This window comes from Chanos chanos, chromosome 8 (genome assembly GCF_902362185.1).
Source record: "Chanos chanos chromosome 8, fChaCha1.1, whole genome shotgun sequence".
Classification (NCBI taxonomy): Eukaryota; Metazoa; Chordata; class Actinopteri; order Gonorynchiformes; family Chanidae; genus Chanos; species Chanos chanos.
The window spans coordinates 9,181,589-9,202,714 of record NC_044502.1 but is presented as its reverse complement, the minus strand read 5'-3'; the positions used below and the strand labels follow the sequence as shown (position 1 = coordinate 9,202,714).

The window sequence follows — 21,126 nt, the reverse complement described above, 5'->3', positions numbered from 1 at the left end:
CTAGCAGGAGTTGGCAGGGGCGGCACCAGTCCACCTCCAATCTTTTTAAACTTCGATCTGTAATGGGCTCTAATACAATCAACAAACCAAACAACAAAAATCAAATAAGCACTATATGTAAATATACTATCAGAACTTAATAAAACTTACATTTTTGTTGTTTTAGATTGCATTTTGTAATCAAAGAATTCAGAGTCTTTATCACTACCTATTATGCAGTCACCATTACAAAGATGCATTGCCCCCGCGCTGGTGTCGTGTCATGAAAAGTTTTGTGTACACAACTCTTGTTGAATTCGCAGTAAAATGCACACTCAACATTCACCATGTGACATTTGTTTTCGCGGAACCCTCTAAATTGATCATATATTTCACCCGGACGCTTAGACGAATGCACATACGAGAAGCTCGCATGGTTTCCTAGGAAGCAGTCACCACATAGGCATTAGTAGAGGAAGCCTAGTTTGTTGGATATTTAAATTAGTTCAGCACAGTATTCAGTACAGGAATAGCTGCATTATGTCGGCGTCACTGATACGAAGAGGGTTAGAACTGCTAAGCGACGACATTAAAGGTAAGTTATGGGTAGAATTTAGCACATGGGTTCAACAAACCTCTCCTGTCAGCGTGTGACGTCGCCGGTTAACTCGACTTGCTTGTTGGAGCCCGTTAGGGTGGCACAACAGACAAGGAAACCCTTTTATAACAACTTTTAGCCTTGTCTGTTTTGTGTAAGAAACATCAAAATTCTTAGAAGTATTATGACTACACCCTTTGCTCTGCAGACACGGGGAAGGATAAGAAGAAGAAAGGGAAAAGCACGCAGAAGGTGCAGATAATGGACCTGATCAGTTCTAATCGAGAGGGCGTCTGTAAACAAGTCCGTCGATTGCAAGGCCGCAGTGGTGCTGGAAAAAGCAAAGCCACTGTAAAAAACAAACACATCAGATCTGCTCTGGGTGAGTGACAGTCTGCCCAGCTAGGATTAAACAGTTATTTTTTCAGTGTGGTACATTATTTGGGTGATAAGTTAAAATTATGATGTGGTTGTTTTCTATTACTGGTTTTATTGTCTTAGTCTCGATGTAATGTCATCAAGCTAAATGCTATTGCTAGAAAGTTGTAGCGTGCTGAATGTGGAGTAAAGCTCAGTAGACTTTATAAAATTGTGTGAACCATGTACTCCGGTTTCATACTCCATGTGAGAGAGTGAGGGAATGAGTGAGTGCGAACAGTTTTGCCAGATGCATGAAGTTAGGATACAACAGTTATGTATCGAGTTATGACCCCAAATACTCATTGAAGCGTGTATGTGAACTTTTACAAATTCTCTTTTTGTTTTAGACGAGTATAGGAAAAAGCAGAAGAAGAGTCACCTTGGTTCAAACTTGGAGTACTTCCTTGGAGCTAAAGAAAAAACACAGGAAAACAATACAAAAAAGGTACTCCAACATCTGGGCTATTGTTAACCGTGTCATATCACAGGATATCATCCAACCAAGTGTTTGTAGCTACAGTAGCTGGTGCAGGTCAAGGCAGTGCAAGCAACAGTGGTAATGGTTGTTTCTTGTTTGCTTTCTTCTGTTTTAGATCCTGCTTCAGAATTCTGGTCGACAATCCCGCAACCAACCTGATGTCCCTGTAAAGAAGCCACAGGAAGAAAAATCACTGTTTACAGAGGAACAGTTCCAGAAATTCCAAAAGGAATATTTTGGCAATTTATGAAAACTTTTGGACCACTTGAGATCCTTTTTTTTTTTTTTTTTTTTTTGACTTTTCAGCTTGATTTTAGTGACCTGTCTGAATTATATCACAGATGGACTATGCTTTTTTTTTTTTGTAAATAAACCACGGAAAGATGACTGGAGCAGAGTGGATTTGCCTCAAAGGGTATTAGTGGGAATGACATTTTCACGTAAATGAGTCAGCACATGCCGTGCAAAGTGCGGCTTCATTTTGTTACCTGTTTGCAGAACTTTTTGTTTTGAAATATTCAGAAAAGAAGTTTATCAGAGAAATAAATCTTGTTGTGCACTTGATGAGGTATATGCAGAAAGACAATTGCTACAGATTCCTTTTTGAGTGAATAGTTCAGACTTGATCCATGCTTGATAATATGAGTGTCAGTCTCAGTCTGAGAAGAATCGCCTGTTTTCATTTCAGAACATCAGCATGACCGCACTTTGCAAACAGTCCAGCATCATAAATAGTTAATGGCTCAGAATTTCAGCACTGTGTTACACTTGTATTAACTATTGCAATACACAGTTATTTAGCAGTGAATAATTTTCTTTCAGTTATTACCCAAATGAAAGAAAGACATAAAAATACACTCTTGATAAATTGCCCATTCAGGTTTTAAAAAATACACTCAGCTCAATTAGACTGGTACAGCAGATGTGTAGTTTGCTACAAATATTTCTTATCAATGTGGGAAAGTCACCTGTTTTACTCAAGGTCAAAATGCACAGTTAACATAGTATCGTTATGGAAGGGGTATTCCAAATAATTCAATAGTATTCAGTAACGTTTGAGGAATTTTGCATTAGTCATTTATATTAAAAAAAAGTATTAAAAAGTGCTCTGTTTTGACGTGTTGGAAAATTTGTTATTTTTGAATACCATGTGATCACCTGTGCGCCATGTATGGGGACTATGGTAGCAGAGGGCGACAAGGACGAGGCCTAAGGGAATGTTTTAAGCATGTATTTCCATCGACGTTTTCTTCTATGCTTAGAAATTTACGTCATCGCATGGCCGTCATAAGAGTTTCGAGTGTGAAGACTAAGCGGCTGATAAAGCAGGTTGGTCAAATGCCTTTTTTTTTCCCCTCAGTAGAGGTTGACTATACATGACAATCCGCTTAGGGCCGACAGACAGCAAGTAGCTCAACTGGTTTCCGCAAGCCACACCCCATTTCACCGTGTCAAAACACAGGTAGCAGAGAATGTTTCTCTGGCTCATGTCAGAGATTTTAAAGAAGCGTAAAGACAAAGTGAGAAGGCAAATGTGAGACTTCTGAACACCCGTAAGCGCTGCCTGAAGAAAATGTCAGCCGTAAGTGTATCGTCCTATCTCTGTCATTTATCATTTACCCTGTGATTATGATGAATGGTTACTAGACGCATGTGATTTGTAGTACTGTAACAAAACTGCTGAAACAGTATGGAGGGAGTGTTACTAGAAACAGTGCCACTTGTTCTAAAGAGGGGGAAGCCAGTGGGAGCTGTTAGACAGTATTGCTTAGGATCAGAGTTATAACATTTTGCATAGAACTATTAGAATATGATACAGTATTAGGAGAGGATAAGAGACAACATGCCTTGTGACGGCTTTTTTGTACTGATATGTTATGTAACAAGTATTTTGCTTCACTGACATAAGAACACAATTACATGTAAAGAACTAATGTTTCTTTTAAATAAGGTTTAATATCACATACAGTGGTAACACACTTAGTTTTTAATATTTTTGTAGTTTTTCTTTGACTGAATTTGGCACATTTTCAGCATTTGGCCTATTTTTCTGAATGTGATCATATCTTGACCTGAAACCAGATGGTAGATCAATAGGAACCTGAGTGAACACATGTTCCTGAGTGAACCTGAGTGAACACATTCATGTTTTTTTATGCAAAACTCAACATCTCTATATAATAAAGTAATTGCCCCTTAAAACCCATTCGGTTGGTTTGTGGGGTTATTAATTGGAAATTACCACAAAAAAACTTGTCCCCTTGTAATACATAAGCCTCTCCCAGTGCCATGGAGGAATTTTAGCCCAATCCTTCATGTAGAACTGCCCTAACTGATTGACAGTTTGTCATTTTTTAGCTTGAACAGCTTGTTCCAGTTTCCACAAACAATCTAAGTGGGGTTTACATCTTCACATTGGCATTCCAATTCCAAAATTTGACTTTTTTTTTCTTGAGCCATTCTTATGTAATAAGCACTCAGTCCTTCAGCTTTAGTTCATTTGCCAGATAATATGACTTGTATCATACTCCCTTGAGTGATTATACATTGGCTAGCGCCATGCCTGACCAATGGCATGAAGGTATTGCTGTCAGATGGCGTCTTTGATTTTCATCAGAAATAATGGGACCTATACCATCTAAAAGCTTTATTTATTCACATATTCATTGAATATTTGTTCCAGAATCAGCTGATTTTAACAAACGACACAAATATTCACAAATAATAATAATAATAATAATAATAATAATAAGTTTATTTAGAACCCATTATCACTATTTATAGTCTCAAAGGGCTTTACATGTCTATAACAAAGTCAAATCAAAATTTTATTATGCACAAGAGAAAACAGATAAGTCTTAAGTCTCGTTTTAAAGGTATGGAGAGAGTTTGCCTCCCTAACTTCTGTAGGTAAACCATTCCAGAGGAAGGGAGAGTGGTAGGAAAAGGCTCAGTTGCCAGCGGACTTCTTTTTAACTCTTAGAATGACTAATAATCAAGAATCTTGAGAGTGCAGGGTGCGAGGTGGGTTATAGGGTGTAATTAAGTCAGACAGGTAGGAAGGCGCAAGCCCATGTAAAATTGTATGTGTTAATAAGAGGGCCTTAAAATCTGCCCTTGCATGAATTGGGAGCCAATGAAGGGAAGCCAGGACAGGGGTAATGTGATCAAACTTCCTCGTTCTGGTCAGAATTCTAGCGGCAGCATTCTGGACCAGCTGAGGACTATTGGTACTAGAGGCAGGCAGGCCAGAGTAAAGAACATTGCAGTAATCGAGGCGAGACATGACAAATGCGTGAACAATGGCTTCTGCATCAGCCATACTTAGAAAGGGCCTAATTTTAGTAATGTTACAGAGATGATAAAGGGCAGTTTTGGTTGTGTTCTTGATATGAGTGCCTACCAAGAGACTAGAGTTAAAGTTGTAACTACGAATAATGTCACCCAAAGGGAGCATGTAAATAGAGAATAGAAGAGGGCCAAGGACTGATCCCTGAGGAACACCATAGCTAAGCTTATGGTATTTGGAGGTCACATTATTATAGTGGACACACTGCTTTCTCTCAGAGAGATAAGATTTAAACCAAGCGAGCGCCAGGCCACGAATGCCAATTTGGTTTTCCAGGCTCTTTTAACTCACTGAAGTTTTGGTCTCTGTGACTCTGTCCCAAGCTGTGGTTTTGACCCTGTGTCTCTTGACGGTAGAGTCACAGTATTGCTCTGACTATGTTTCGGTGCAGTCTTAGAGCCTTGAGAAAGGCATCGTAACCCTTTTCAGGTGACTCATGGGCATCACCAGATTTTCCATTCAGATTTCCAGAAATTTACGTAGGTCGTGCCATGAAGTCCTCGTGTAAACTGTGTATTGTCAGTTTCATATGCATAGTGGAATGGGCTGAGTTTTCTTATGAAGACAACACACTCCACAGCTAAAGATTACATTTTAGTTACCTTGTAAGCAAATCAGTAATCCGCAAACCTTGATTTTACCAGATCAAGTCTAATCAAAGCCGCCTCCTTTACGCTAGCACAAGCTACAAAAAAATCCGACCAAATTCAATGTGTGAAATGTGTAAAAATAAGGGAAACGATCAGCCACAGGCAAAAAAAACATTTTCACGACACTATGCATTTCTCAGTCAGTTTGAAACCATACACTGTTTTACAACCAACCTGCCCTCCACAGGCTGGGGTCGCAGACCCAAAACCCCTTGCCCGGCTTTCTCATCAGAAACAAGCATTGGCACCGCCCAGTCAGTCCATCCAGCCTTCTGTCCTATCCCCCCTGGAGAACACAGACAATGCTTTGTATGACAATGTTTTGCCTGGAAAGCCTCCTGTTAAGGTGAGGGATAAACCAGTAGGTCAAAATCATAGATGCTCTTTATGTAGTAATATAAATGTTGGATATATCATAAACGCTGTTGTGCGGCACCTCACGTTACTTTTGATGTGAATCAGGCTTTAGATGTTCTGATGTATTTTGATCATTAGCGTCTTATTCCTGCTCGGCCACCTCCAGCGCCACCAAAGCCACGTCAACAAAACCCTATGCTGGAGTATCTGACTGTTGGGCCAGATATCAAGGTGTGTGTCTGTGTGTGTTTGTGTTTGTATTTGTGTGCGTGTTTGTCTAATAAAGAGGGTTATCAAGATGGTTATTCAATGTATTAATAACTGCTATTTTCACTTTCATTCAAAGAGTTTTAAGTGTATATTTGATTTAAAGAAACCTTTGTACAATGATATGTTTTCACTACAGGCTCCAAGTTCTGGACAACGACCATCCCGACCTCCACCACCAAAGCCCTCACAACACAGCCAAGACTATCAAAGAGTGAGAGAGCGAAAACGATATTAATCCTTACAAAATCAACTTGATGATACATCCTCTTTGGATCTCACCCTTTCTTTTCTGTTTTGCAGCATCTAAATTCGAATGAGAAAAATGTTACGTCAGCATATTCAAGTTCAAATGGCGAAATTCCTCTGTACATTGACGTCTTACCAAGCGAAACGTCACTCACAGTAAGAATGAGTGGAATGCACTCTTTAGCAACTCTTGGGAATTATGTAAATCTGAACTGACAGCTTCTTTATAACTCAGCTGTTTTGTGGTAGATGAATGCTGCTAAATTAGTTACAGCTTCTACATCCTAGATAATGAAAACTGAGCAACAACGTTAAATATACATTAACTTTATCAAAAGTGATGGAGGGAGGGGTTAAATCATTGTCAGGCTTTCTTATCAGAACAAAAAAAAATTAGAGCTCTCATAAAATGGACCATATTTTCTTTCATTTGTGACACAGAATGGTACCAGATCCAAATATCCAAGCCCGGCCCCGCCTGTGCCCTCACGTCCGCCCCCTGTATCCCCCAGGAAAAACAAACTGATTCACTCAGTCTCGGAGCACACAGAGAGTCAGACTCAGTTGTATGAAGATATAGACACACTCCTTCAGAAAATGGAAATTCAGGTATGGAGAACACAGTGCACAAAGAAAAAAAAAAAAGCTTTAGCCCTGCTATACTGAATTAAAAAGTGTTATTTGAATTTAAACTGCAGAATGAAAGTTATGATGGAGATGAAATGGACCATATTTTCTTTCATTTGTGACACAGAATGGTACCAGATCCAAATATCCAAGTGCCGCCCCGCCTGTGCCCTCACGTCCGCCCCCTGTATCCCCTAGGAAAAACAAACTGATTCACTCAGTCTCGGAGCACACAGAAAGTCAGACTGAATTGTATGAAGATCTAGACACACTCCTTAAGGAAATGGAAATTCAGGTATGAAGAACATAGTGCACAAAGGAAAAAAAAAAAAAAAAAAAGCTTTAGCCCTGCTATACTGAATTAAAATGTGTTACTTCAATTTAAACTGCAGAATGAAAAATATGATGGAGATGAAAATGTTTCTTCTGCCATGCAACATCAACCATTACTGCCCCAAAGATCTCTTCCTGAAGAGTACCATGAGCAGGTTTTCCATCCCCTGCCTGCCACAGCTGACAACAGTTCAAAGGTATGTATACCAAAAAAAAAAAAGCACTCATAAAGTGTTCAAACAAATGCCTTTTATTTGTCAAACTGTGAAACATAAAATGCTGAGCATTGAATAGTATGTGTGCTCTCTATCATGTCCATTTGTATCAATAGTAACATTGAAAACAAGCCATGTTCGAATAGTGCAGCCTGAAAGGTTACCACTCAGGCTATCCTTTCGATGAATGCGCTGTTTGTGCTTTTAAAAAAGCCCAATTAGTGCTTGGAATGATGACCATTGTAGTTAGAAAATCTTTTTGTGTGTGTGTGTGATATTTGGAGTGTCTTGACAAAAAAAGAAAACTGGTTTTACCAGTGTTCTAATGTCAATGTCTTTTGTAGTGACTGCTTTGAGAAAACATCTGCAACTGATTATATGCATAAAATTGTGACTGAGTTGCAGTTTAAATGAACAAAAGAATTTTTTTTTTCTGTTGTCTAGGAACTGGATATCCTTATGACCTGGTGGGCCAAAGTGGACAGTAAGTAGCCAACAAATCTTCCAGAAACTGTACATGTATGTTTTATTCACTAACTTCATGTGTCACTCATTTAACAAATGTCCTCTTTGTTTACAGAATGGGAGGAATTGTCCATGTACTACCAAAGCGAGGAAGAAGAGACAAAGTAGGCTCGTTATGTAGGAGTCAAAATAATTGTTTTTACAGTGCTGTTTCCCAAATGTTTACATTTCACAACCTTGTGCTTTTTCTCCATCTGTCCAGAGTGTTCACTACAAAGGTACACAGGGTGAACATGGGGATGCGACTCTATGAGGTTCTTCTCGTCCATCACGGGAAGATTTTAATGAACCACATAACTGAACTGCGCTGTATCGCAGACAACCTGGACAAGATGGGAAAGAAGACCAAGATCGCCAGCATCACCGGGGGAGCCACGGGAGCAGCCGGAGGGGTGGCGGCCGTCGTGGGCCTCGCTCTCGCCCCCATAACCTTCGGCGCGTCGCTGGTTGTCTCCGCAATTGGGGCCGGGGTTGCTGCAGCTGGCGGGGTCACAGGTGCTTCAGCTGCCATCTCCAACAAAGTCAGCAGTACCCAAGACAGGAAAAGGGTGGAGAAAATCCTACATGACTGCAAATCAAAGATAAAAGATATCGAGGGATGCCTGGAGTTTATCCACACGGGGATGAAACTCCTTCGAGAGCACGACTCGTCGACTTTGAAGGGTGTGGATGAGGACGCTTTGAGGGTAGCCATGGTGGCGGAAGAATTTGGCGGCGCTAAAGGCGCCGTAAGCGAGTGCTCAGGGATCGTGCAGAGCTTTGAATCGGCCATGGACTCATACTACGCTAAGGAGGATAGCGAGCGGCTGAAGAAAGGCTCCGAAAAGAACTTCGCCCAGAGGATTCGTGAGGTTGCAGAGAAGCTGAAAGAAAGCCTCGATGAGCTGATTCGCATTAAGAACGTGCTGCGCTCGGCGGCAAGCAAGGTGTAAAGGGGTCTCAGAAAAATGGTTACGAATAGTGTGGAGATTTTTTGAGAACTTCTGTGTTTTTTCATGATAATGTGAAATGTTTTGTACTGACAATGACTGAGGCTTTCCTTTTTTATACGTAACTGTCGACAGAAAGTAACTTCGTGTGATGTGTTTGTTATATGCGTTTATTTCCATGTATAGGACAATAAAAAAAGAAACTAAACGAAACTAAATTCATTACGCAGTTACGATAATTAAAATGTAAGGAAAAATATTAAATATGCGTGGTCACTTTCATTCTCTGATCCCTTAGGCAACAGTTTATTACAATAAATTATGCCCAGTTAAAAGTGCACACCCATAAGGTGTCATGAAGACAAATCACTCAAAGATATGGTAGAGTAAGGTGACGGGATAAAGCTTGCAAAGATCGGGACTCTTGTAAGGACGTTTTCTTAGTCTTAACCTTGCTTTCTTGAATTTTTTCGTGAGAAGGATAAGGATAAGTTTTCTTTGTCATATTCAGAAAATGCTCCGAATTTCAGAACGCTGCGACTAGCGCTGTAAACACAGTGTCGGGTTAGATCCGCATCATAAAGGAAGAAATGGTTTCGTATTAAACTGGACTTAATAAATAAATAAACAGAAGTCTCGCCAAAGCGAGGCGTACCATGACTGCAGCAGAGGAGGGTCAAAGGCAATTTTCCGTCATCGATACTGATGGGAGTATACATGCCATAATATGTTATGGTGCATTGCCAGTTTTAGATGTTGGTATTGAGAGTATCAGTAGTATTGCATAGTAATATGCAATAGCCTTAACAGCCAATTAGAATCAATATTAATTATATTGTTATATTAATCATTTTAGATATAATTTTAAAAAGAGTAAAAACTATCAACACCACTGTCAAACAGGATAATCTCAACATTGTGACATTTAATTTGTACTGCCAGCCAGCCTCAAAAATCTTTCAAGGTAACAAAGCCCATAAAATTCATTTGTCAAAAACAATTTTTTTAACTGTAGAGAACAGCAGGCTAATGGTACGTGACTCTTACAACACGCCTAGGCCACCTCGTAGCTGAAAAAAATAGGTAAATGCAACAAATACTGGTGATTGCGGCAACCTCTCACAAATTGCTCTTAAGAGACACTAAAGAACGAATCTGTCCGTATTAGTGGCTCTTACATGACGCCCATTGTTTCTTTCATACCAGACGCCACACAGAGTATGAAGAATTTTTTCCGTATGCAAGTCATCATGAAAAAGTACTGAAACAACGCTCATTTTAAGGTGCGTTTGAGGTACGCTACTTTCACTTTTCTTTATTTATTTTTTAACGCTCTATATCCTGTTACTATTTATGTTAAAACATTTGGGTCTCAATGTTATCAAAGACATAAGATTGTGATATTTCAGGTAGAGCTGGTACAATTAAAACAGTGAATGTCTGGTTTTGAGGAGTAAATAAAAATGAAAGCATCTCTCCTAGAAAGTTCACAGTGCTGTCTGACTCCACCTCAGCATCGTTCTATTGCAAGGTTCTCTAAGGAACAGACAGAAGTTGAAGCTGCTGCATCGGAGAGATCAATTTTCTTAATTTCTCAATCAATTTTTTTAGATTAAATTCTCTCTTCCAAGGTACTTAGTAAGCATGGCACAGGTAAGCACCCGTGTATGAATACAAGAAATGGGAATATATGAAAATTTTAGGATTTTTAAAGCAAGTTGTATCAGATCTACTAATTCACTATACACTGCAAAAGCTACTAAATGTCCTTACTGAAAGAAACAAGTAGACCCTCCTCATTTTTTCAGCAGTCGTTCATGTTACTAATTTGCATCAAGCTTTTTTAGACTACTTTTGGCGATAGGAATATTGACTCACTTAATTCTTTTCAAGTTTGTATTATTTCAAATATTTGTGGTCAGTGAACTATTGCTGTTTGAACAGTATATTCTACTAGAGAGCATTAAGTACTGTCAGCTCATCTGAAACTAGTTAAAGTACTTACATCTATGGTGTTAAGTATACTTGGCGTGTAAGCTTTGGAAACTAATAAATAATGAGCATTGCTAAGTTGGCTAGAACTAGTTGAAAATGCTTTTCTTAGTTAACTAAATATTACCCACTGGGAAAGACTGCACATTAACACAGAAAAGCGTTTTCAACTAGTTCTAACCAACTTAGCACTGTAAACCCAAATACTCAAATAAATTAAGGCAACGAGATTGCACGATTTTTTTAAGTTGACTTATTGAAATTTACAGTGTGTATCAGGAAAGCGACTGTTTTCAGAATCAATTCCTGCACATTTATGTGTGTCTCAGAATTTCTGAGAGGCATCATGTTAAAAAGCTCCTGGCAAATAATATACACATGCATATCATTTTTTTCCATGTATGATTTTGCATTGGATTATAACTGTGCATGAGCAATTGTCTCATTGTTTTATAAGCGATACTTAAAGTATTTCTATAATACAAGCAAAATTATTCAGGGTGTCAGACAGCAATTTTTTCTTAATAATAGGTTGTTGTTTTGACTGCAATCTTAGGCTAACTATATGTAAATTAAAAAACATTACAGATTAGAGCATTATAGAAGTTGATTTGTTTTAACAATCAAGGTTCGTTAGTGGTTGGACAGGTATCAAGCAATGACTTGTGTAGCTGTGCATGCAATGCTGTCTAGAATGTTGCTTTACAAGTTCAAGCAGTGAACCATTTATGAAAAGGAAAGGTTTTCATGATAACTTTGATTGTCAGAAAATTTACATGCATACCATCAATGTGATCAAAAGGTCCCCAAGAAAAGGTAACTATCAAAAGGGCATTGTTTTCTGATTTTTTGTTTGTTTGTGTACTTGCTTGCTTGTTTGGAATACATAACCCGAACTTAGATTACAAGAGAAAATCATCGCTTTTAAGATGAATGATCCATGTCAGTTTTGGTATTTACTGTAAAGAATGTCTTTTATGTGACTGTAATAAACCATCTTTGTGAGACTAGGACAGGACCGCACCTTTGCCTCTACCCGGAAGGAATATTCTTGACGGTGAGCGACCTCCACAGCAGGACTCCAAAACATCCACTGTCTGTGACACACAAGCTGGAGTTGGGTCCAATAAGGCTAAGGTTGTTACAAAGTCTTTTCATTTCTAGGGATGGAAGGTCAATAGTCCCTTCATTTCTGTATCCGATATCTTGTATCTGTCGACACAGAAACTTCACTGTCACTGAGAACAAAAACCCCCACCTTTTTACAAATTTGGCATGTTAACTTTTTGTTAGTTTTATTGCCATAGCATATAAAGCACATCATCGGCTCATTATTTTATAGTACATATTGTTGATTACTTCATGTACGTTTGTTCCAATTTCAAAGTTTTAAGCTGAGTTGCTTTTAAGTTGCTCAGAAAAATGCCCGAGTAAATGCAGAAAAATGACAAGATCTATACCTAGAGGTTTCCTCTGACTCTCTTTTCACAGATGCAAAACAATAGCAACTACAACAAAATCCTATGTATTCCTTCCTTGTCAAACAATACACACAATATGTACAGGCTTTCCAAGAACAGAATAAACTGTTATTACACAGTCACTGACTTTTTATTACTTGTAATCAGAGTAAATGTGCTACTGAGGGATTATTTTTGTGATAGGACCGTGTGCCACCTAAGGTTCTGTCTAAAAGGTGTTCTGTTGGAGGACATCCACTTCTGGGGATGGCTGACATACCTCAACCTGACCAAGATCATCAAGACAGAGACAAACCTGTTCTTGCTGTGGTAACTATAGTACATTTGTATTATCTTTTTCACTTGGATATCTCTACTAACCAAAAAAATTATACATATAAAATAGGTGGACTAGATTGCCAGTACTCCTAGTTGGATTTTTTAGACAGGTAATACATGCATACACACACACAAACATACATAGATAAAATCCATTGTCCATTGCTAACCTTCTTGTATGTCCCAAGTTAGGAGTCGGGGAGTCTAAACCCAAACCCAAACCCAAACCCAAACCCAAACCCAAACCCAAATCTCTAGTTCAGTCCTCTTCCCATACTGACAGCGAAAAGCAGGAACAGTCTGGAAACAGAGTGTCTGGTGACGATAAGATGGGTGAGAATGAGCCAAAAATAATACAGGTGAGGGTGAGAAGAGAACTCCATAGCCTTTTATTTGAGCTCCAGTTGTTAATAAAACAGTTTAACAAGATTTCCTCATAAGAGTTGCTTTTAAGTTGCTCAGAAAAATGCCCAAGTAAATGCAGAAAAATGACAAGATCTATACCTAGAGATTTCCTCTGACTCTCTTTTCACAGATGCAAAACAATAGCAACTACAACAAAATCCTATGTATTCCTTCCTTGTCAAACAATACACACGATATGTACAGGCTTTCCAAGAACAGAATAAACTGTTATTACACAGTCACTGACTTTTTTTTACTTGTAATCAGAGTAAATGTGCTACTGAGGGATTATTTTTGTGATAGGACCGTGTGCCACCTAAGGTTCTGTCTAAAAGGTGTTCTGTTGGTGGACATCCAATTCCAGGGATGGCTCACATACCTCAACTTGACCAAGATCATCAAGACAGAGACAAATCTGTTCTTGCTGTGGTAACTATAGTACATTTGTATTATCTTTTTCTCTTGGATATCTCTGCTAACCAAAAATATTATACATATAAAATAGGTGGACAAGATTGCCAGTACTCCTAGTTGGATTTTTTAGACAAGTAATACATACATACATACGTACATATATACATACATACATACATACACACACAAAAACATGCATAGATAAAATCCATTGTCCATTGCTAACCTTCCTGTGTGTCCCAAGTTAGGAGATGGGGAGTCTAAACCCAAACCCAAACCCACACCCAGATCTTCAGTCCAGTCCTCTTCCCATACTGACAGCGAAAAGCAGGAACAGTCTGGAAACAGAATGTCTGGTGACGATAAGATGGGTGAGAATGAGCCAAAAATAATACAGGTGAGGGTGAGAAGAGAACTCCATAGCCTTTTATTTGAGCTCCAGTTGTTAATAAAACAGTTTAACAAGATTTCCTCATAAGAGTATACACTTTTTTTAATAAAATGTGATGCTAATTCCAAGTATGTTTCCATAATTACCGAACAGTTCACCAGCTGGAATGAAGTACAACTGACTGTAATGCTATTGTTTGATTTCTCAAATGTCAAATTTAAAGGAAACAGCGGCAATCTCTCAGATGGCCAAAGTGAATTATTACTGAGTAGGATCAATAAAGATGATCAGTAAAGATGATCAGTAAAAGTCATATCTTTAATTTCTTCTATTTCCAGAATGCTCATCAGTCCTCTTCCCATACTGACATCGAAAAGCAGGAACAGTTTGGAAACAGAATGTCTGGTGAAGATAAGATGGGTGAGAATGAGCCAAAAATAATACAGGTGAGGGTGAGAAGAGAACTCCATAGCCTTTTATTTGAGCTCCAGTTGTTAATAAAACAGTTTAACAAGATTTCCTCATAAGAGTATACACTTTTTTTAATAAAATGTGATGCTAATTCCAAGTATGTTTCCATAATTACCGAACAGTTCACCAGCTGGAATGAAGTACAACTGACTGTAATGCTATTGTTTGATTTCTCAAATGTCAAATTTAAAGAAAACAGTGGCAATCTCTCAGATGGCCAAAGTGAATTATTACTGAGTAGGATCAATAAAGATGATCAGTAAAGATGATCAGTAAAAGTCATATCTTTAATTTCTTCTATTTCCAGAATGCTCATCAGTCCTCTTCCCATACTGACAGCGAAAAGCAGGAACAGTTTGGAAACAGAATGTCTGGTGACGATAAGATGGGTGAGAATGAGCCAAAAATAATACAGGTGAGGGTGAGAAGAGAACTCCATAGCCTTTTATTTGAGCTCCAGTTGTTAATAAAACAGTTTAACAAGATTTCCTCATAAGAGTTGCTTTTAAGTTGCTCAGAAAAATGCCCGAGTAAATGCAGAAAAATGACAAGATCTATACCTAGAGATTTCCTCTGACTCTCTTTTCACAGATGCAAAACAATAGCAACTACAACAAAATCCTATGTATTCCTTCCTTGTCAAACAATACACACGATATGTACAGGCTTTCCAAGAACAGAATAAACTGTTATTACACAGTCACTGACTTTTTTTTACTTGTAATCAGAGTAAATGTGCTACTGAGGGATTATTTTTGTGATAGGACCGTGTGCCACCTAAGGTTCTGTCTAAAAGGTGTTCTGTTGGTGGACATCCACTTCTGGGGATGGCTCATGTACCTCAACCTGACCAAGATCATCAAGACAGAGACAAACCTGTTCTTGCTGTGGTAACTATAGTACATTTGTATTATCTTTTTCTCTTGGATATCTCTGCTAACCAAAAATATTATACATATAAAATAGGTGGACAAGATTGCCAGTACTCCTAGTTGGATTTTTTAGACAAGTAATACATACATACATACGTACATATATACATACATACATACATACACACACAAAAACATACATAGATAAAATCCATTGTCCATTGCTAACCTTCCTGTGTGTCCCAAGTTAGGAGATGGGGAGTCTAAACCCAAACCCAAACCCACACCCAGATCTTCAGTCCAGTCCTCTTCCCATACTGACAGCGAAAAGCAGGAACAGTCTGGAAACAGAATGTCTGGTGACGATAAGATGGGTGAGAATGAGCCAAAAATAATACAGGTGAGGGTGAGAAGAGAACTCCATAGCCTTTTATTTGAGCTCCAGTTGTTAATAAAACAGTTTAACAAGATTTCCTCATAAGAGTATACACTTTTTTTAATAAAATGTGATGCTAATTCCAAGTATGTTTCCATAATTACCGAACAGTTCACCAGCTGGAATGAAGTACAACTGACTGTAATGCTATTGTTTGATTTCTCAAATGTCAAATTTAAAGGAAACAGCGGCAATCTCTCAGATGGCCAAAGTGAATTATTACTGAGTAGGATCAATAAAGATGATCAGTAAAGATGATCAGTAAAAGTCATATCTTTAATTTCTTCTATTTCCAGAATGCTCATCAGTCCTCTTCCCATACTGACATCGAAAAGCAGGAACAGTTTGGAAACAGAATGTCTGGTGAAGATAAGATGGGTGAGAATGAGCCAAAAATAATACAGGTGAGGGTGAGAAGAGAACTCCATAGCCTTTTATTTGAGCTCCAGTTGTTAATAAAACAGTTTAACAAGATTTCCTCATAAGAGTATACACTTTTTTTAATAAAATGTGATGCTAATTCCAAGTATGTTTCCATAATTACCGAACAGTTCACCAGCTGGAATGAAGTACAACTGACTGTAATGCTATTGTTTGATTTCTCAAATGTCAAATTTAAAGAAAACAGTGGCAATCTCTCAGATGGCCAAAGTGAATTATTACTGAGTAGGATCAATAAAGATGATCAGTAAAGATGATCAGTAAAAGTCATATCTTTAATTTCTTCTATTTCCAGAATGCTCATCAGTCCTCTTCCCATACTGACAGCGAAAAGCAGGAACAGTTTGGAAACAGAATGTCTGGTGACGATAAGATGGGTGAGAATGAGCCAAAAATAATACAGGTGAGGGTGAGAAGAGAACTCCATAGCCTTTTATTTGAGCTCCAGTTGTTAATAAAACAGTTTAACAAGATTTCCTCATAAGAGTTGCTTTTAAGTTGCTCAGAAAAATGCCCGAGTAAATGCAGAAAAATGACAAGATCTATACCTAGAGATTTCCTCTGACTCTCTTTTCACAGATGCAAAACAATAGCAACTACAACAAAATCCTATGTATTCCTTCCTTGTCAAACAATACACACGATATGTACAGGCTTTCCAAGAACAGAATAAACTGTTATTACACAGTCACTGACTTTTTTTTACTTGTAATCAGAGTAAATGTGCTACTGAGGGATTATTTTTGTGATAGGACCGTGTGCCACCTAAGGTTCTGTCTAAAAGGTGTTCTGTTGGTGGACATCCACTTCTGGGGATGGCTCATGTACCTCAACCTGACAAAGATCATCAAGACAGAGACAAACCTGTTCTTGCTGTGGTAACTATTGTACATTTGTATTATCTTTATCTCTTGGATATCTCTACTAACCAAAAAAAATTATATGCATAAAATAGGTGGACAAGATTGCCAGTACTCCTAGTTGGATTTTTTAGACAAGTAATACATACACACATACATACATACACACAAACATACATAGATAAAATCCATTGTCCATTGCTAACCTTCCTGTGTGTCCCAAGTTTGGAGATGGGGAGTCTAAACCCAAACCCAAACCCACACCCAGATCTTCAGTCCAGTCCTCTTCCCATACTGACAGCGAAAAGCAGGAACAGTCTGGAAACAGAATGTCTGGTGATGATAAGATGGGTGAGAATGAGCCAAAAATAATACAGGTGAGGGTGAGAAGAGAACTCCATAGCCTTTTATTTGAGCTCCAGTTGTTAATAAAACAGTTTAACAAGATTTCCTCATAAGAGTATACACTTTTTTTTTAATAAAATGTGATGCTAATTCCAAGTATGTTTCCATAATTACCGAACAGTTCACCAGCTGGAATGAAGTACAACTGACTGTAATGCTATTGTTTGATTTCTCAAATGTCAAATTTAAAGAAAACAGTGGCAATCTTTCAGATAGCCAAAGTGAATTAATACTGAGTAGGATCAATAAAGATGATCAGTAAAGATGATCAGTAAAAGTAATAGCTATAATTTCTTCTATTTCCAGAATGCTCATCAGTCCTCTTCCCATACTGACATCGAAAAGCAGGAACAGTTTGGAAACAGAATGTCTGGTGAAGATAAGATGGGTGAGAATAAGCCAAAAATAATACAGGTGAGGGTGAGAAGAGAACTCCATAGCCTTTTATTTGAGCTCCAGTTGTTAATAAAACAGTTTAACAAGATTTCCTCATAAGAGTATACACTTTTTTTAATAAACTGTGATGCTAATTCCAAGTATGTTTCCATAATTACCGAACAGTTCACCAGCTGGAATGAAGTACAACTGACTGTAATGCTATTGTTTGATTTCTCAAATGTCAAATTTAAAGAAAACAGTGGCAATCTCTCAGATGGCCAAAGTGAATTATTACTGAGTAGGATCAATAAAGATGATCAGTAAAGATGATCAGTAAAAGTCATATCTTTAATTTCTTCTATTTCCAGAATGCTCATCAGTCCTCTTCCCATACTGACAGCGAAAAGCAGGAACAGTTTGGAAACAGAATGTCTGGTGACGATAAGATGGGTGAGAATGAGCCAAAAATAATACAGGTGAGGGTGAGAAGAGAACTCCATAGCCTTTTATTTGAGCTCCAGTTGTTAATAAAACAGTTTAACAAGATTTCCTCATAAGAGTTGCTTTTAAGTTGCTCAGAAAAATGCCCGAGTAAATGCAGAAAAATGACAAGATCTATACCTAGAGATTTCCTCTGACTCTCTTTTCACAGATGCAAAACAATAGCAACTACAACAAAATCCTATGTATTCCTTCCTTGTCAAACAATACACACGATATGTACAGGCTTTCCAAGAACAGAATAAACTGTTATTACACAGTCACTGACTTTTTTTTACTTGTAATCAGAGTAAATGTGCTACTGAGGGATTATTTTTGTGATAGGACCGTGTGCCACCTAAGGTTCTGTCTAAAAGGTGTTCTGTTGGTGGACATCCACTTCTGGGGATGGCTCATGTACCTCAACCTGACAAAGATCATCAAGACAGAGACAAACCTGTTCTTGCTGTGGTAACTATTGTACATTTGTATTATCTTTATCTCTTGGATATCTCTACTAACCAAAAAAAATTATACGCATAAAATAGGTGGACAAGATTGCCAGTACTCCTAGTTGGATTTTTTAGACAAGTAATACATACACACATACATACATACATACACACAAACATACATAGATAAAATCCATTGTCCATTGCTAACCTTCCTGTGTGTCCCAAGTTTGGAGATGGGGAGTCTAAACCCAAACCCAAACCCACACCCAGATCTTCAGTCCAGTCCTCTTCCCATACTGACAGCGAAAAGCAGGAACAGTCTGGAAACAGAATGTCTGGTGATGATAAGATGGGTGAGAATGAGCCAAAAATAATACAGGTGAGGGTGAGAAGAGAACTCCATAGCCTTTTATTTGAGCTCCAGTTGTTAATAAAACAGTTTAACAAGATTTCCTCATAAGAGTATACACTTTTTTTTTAATAAAATGTGATGCTAATTCCAAGTATGTTTCCATAATTACCGAACAGTTCACCAGCTGGAATGAAGTACAACTGACTGTAATGCTATTGTTTGATTTCTCAAATGTCAAATTTAAAGAAAACAGTGGCAATCTTTCAGATAGCCAAAGTGAATTAATACTGAGTAGGATCAATAAAGATGATCAGTAAAGATGATCAGTAAAAGTAATAGCTATAATTTCTTCTATTTCCAGAATGTTCATCAGTCCTCTTCCCATACTGACATCGAAAAGCAGGAACAGTTTGGAAACAGAATGTCTGGTGAAGATAAGATGGGTGAGAATGAGCCAAAAATAATACAGGTGAGGGTGAGAAGAGAACTCCATAGCCTTTTATTTGAGCTCCAGTTGTTAATAAAACAGTTTAACAAGATTTCCTCATAAGAGTATACACTTTTTTTAATAAAATGTGATGCTAATTCCAAGTATGTTTCCATAATTACCGAACAGTTCACCAGCTGGAATGAAGTACAACTGACTGTAATGCTATTGTTTGATTTCTCAAATGTCAAATTTAAAGAAAACAGTGGCAATCTCTCAGATGGCCAAAGTGAATTATTACTGAGTAGGATCAATAAAGATGATCAGTAAAGATGATCAGTAAAAGTCATATCTTTAATTTCTTCTATTTCCAGAATGCTCATCAGTCCTCTTCCCATACTGACAGCGAAAAGCAGGAACAGTTTGGAAACAGAATGTCTGGTGACGATAAGATGGGTGAGAATGAGCCAAAAATAATACAGGTGAGGGTGAGAAGAGAACTCCATAGCCTTTTATTTGAGCTCCAGTTGTTAATAAAACAGTTTAACAAGATTTCCTCATAAGAGTTGCTTTTAAGTTGCTCAGAAAAATGCCCGAGTAAATGCAGAAAAATGACAAGATCTATACCTAGAGATTTCCTCTGACTCTCTTTTCACAGATGCAAAACAATAGCAACTACAACAAAATCCTATGTATTCCTTCCTTGTCAAACAATACACACGATATGTACAGGCTTTCCAAGAACAGAATAAACTGTTATTACACAGTCACTGACTTTTTTTTACTTGTAATCAGAGTAAATGTGCTACTGAGGGATTATTTTTGTGATAGGACCGTGTGCCACCTAAGGTTCTGTCTAAAAGGTGTTCTGTTGGTGGACATCCACTTCTGGGGATGGCTCATGTACCTCAACCTGACCAAGATCATCAAGACAGAGACAAATCTGTTCTTGCTGTGGTAAGTATAGTACATTTGTATTATCTTTATCTCTTGGATATCTCTACTAACCAAAAAAATTATACATATAAAATAGGTGGACAAGATTGCCAGTACTCCTAGTTGGATTTTTTAGACTTTTTTAAGTGAATTATTACTGTGTAGGATCAATAAAGATGATCAGTAAAAGTCATATCTTTAATTTCTTCTATCTCTAGAATGCTCATAAGTCCTCTTCCCATACTGACAGCGAAAAGCAGGAACAGTCTGGAAACAATATGTCTGGTGACGATAAGATGGGTGAGAATGAGCCAAAAATAATACAGGTGAGGGTGAGAAGAGAACTCCATAGCCTTTTATTTGAGCTCCAGTTGTTAATAAAACAGTTTAACAAGATTTCCTTATAAGAGTATACACTTTTGAATTATAACTGAGGAGGATCAGTAAAGATGAACAGTAAATGATCAGTAAAAGTCATATCTTTAATTTCTTCTATCTCCAGAATGCTCATCGAAGCATTTAAGATGTAGTTAAACAGAGACACCTCATAATGAGTCGTTTCGATTGAAAATGGAAAGGCAGTTTATGAAGTCACATGCATAATGTAACACATGATTTGTGACTGTGTTTATAAAG

The 21,126-nt window shown here is 37.9% G+C and overlaps 2 protein-coding genes across 2 annotated transcripts; both read left to right on the top strand.

The window, feature by feature from the left end:
• The first annotated feature begins 443 nt into the window (after nt 1–443).
• Nucleotides 444–1,748, top strand: rps19bp1 (ribosomal protein S19 binding protein 1). The gene is made up of 4 exons (XM_030782580.1): nt 444–574; nt 786–959; nt 1,345–1,442; nt 1,591–1,748. The coding sequence occupies exons 1-4, from the start codon at nt 520–522 to the stop codon at nt 1,723–1,725; spliced, it is 462 nt and encodes a 153-aa protein (XP_030638440.1). The 5' UTR covers nt 444–519; the 3' UTR covers nt 1,726–1,748.
• Nucleotides 1,749–6,217: 4,469 nt separating this feature from the next.
• On the top strand, nt 6,218–8,979 carry LOC115819258 (apolipoprotein L6-like). The gene is made up of 6 exons (XM_030782822.1): nt 6,218–6,312; nt 6,860–6,956; nt 7,102–7,269; nt 7,967–8,006; nt 8,103–8,151; nt 8,250–8,979. Exons 1-6 carry the CDS (start codon nt 6,218–6,220, stop codon nt 8,977–8,979), a joined length of 1,179 nt encoding a protein of 392 aa, XP_030638682.1.
• The last annotated feature ends 12,147 nt before the right edge of the window (nt 8,980–21,126 follow it).

Coding starts and splice junctions, on each gene's coding strand:
- rps19bp1 (XM_030782580.1), top strand. CDS start 520: ATGTCGGCGTCACTGATACGAAGAGGGTTAGAACTGCTAAGCGACGAC. Junction 575..785: donor GCTAAGCGACGACATTAAAG/GTAAGTTATGGG, acceptor TTTGCTCTGCAG/ACACGGGGAAGGATAAGAAG. Junction 960..1,344: donor ACACATCAGATCTGCTCTGG/GTGAGTGACAGT, acceptor TTTTTGTTTTAG/ACGAGTATAGGAAAAAGCAG.
- LOC115819258 (XM_030782822.1), top strand. CDS start 6,218: ATGATATGTTTTCACTACAGGCTCCAAGTTCTGGACAACGACCATCCC. Junction 6,957..7,101: donor TTCAGAAAATGGAAATTCAG/GTATGGAGAACA, acceptor TTTGTGACACAG/AATGGTACCAGATCCAAATA. Junction 8,152..8,249: donor AGCGAGGAAGAAGAGACAAA/GTAGGCTCGTTA, acceptor CCATCTGTCCAG/AGTGTTCACTACAAAGGTAC.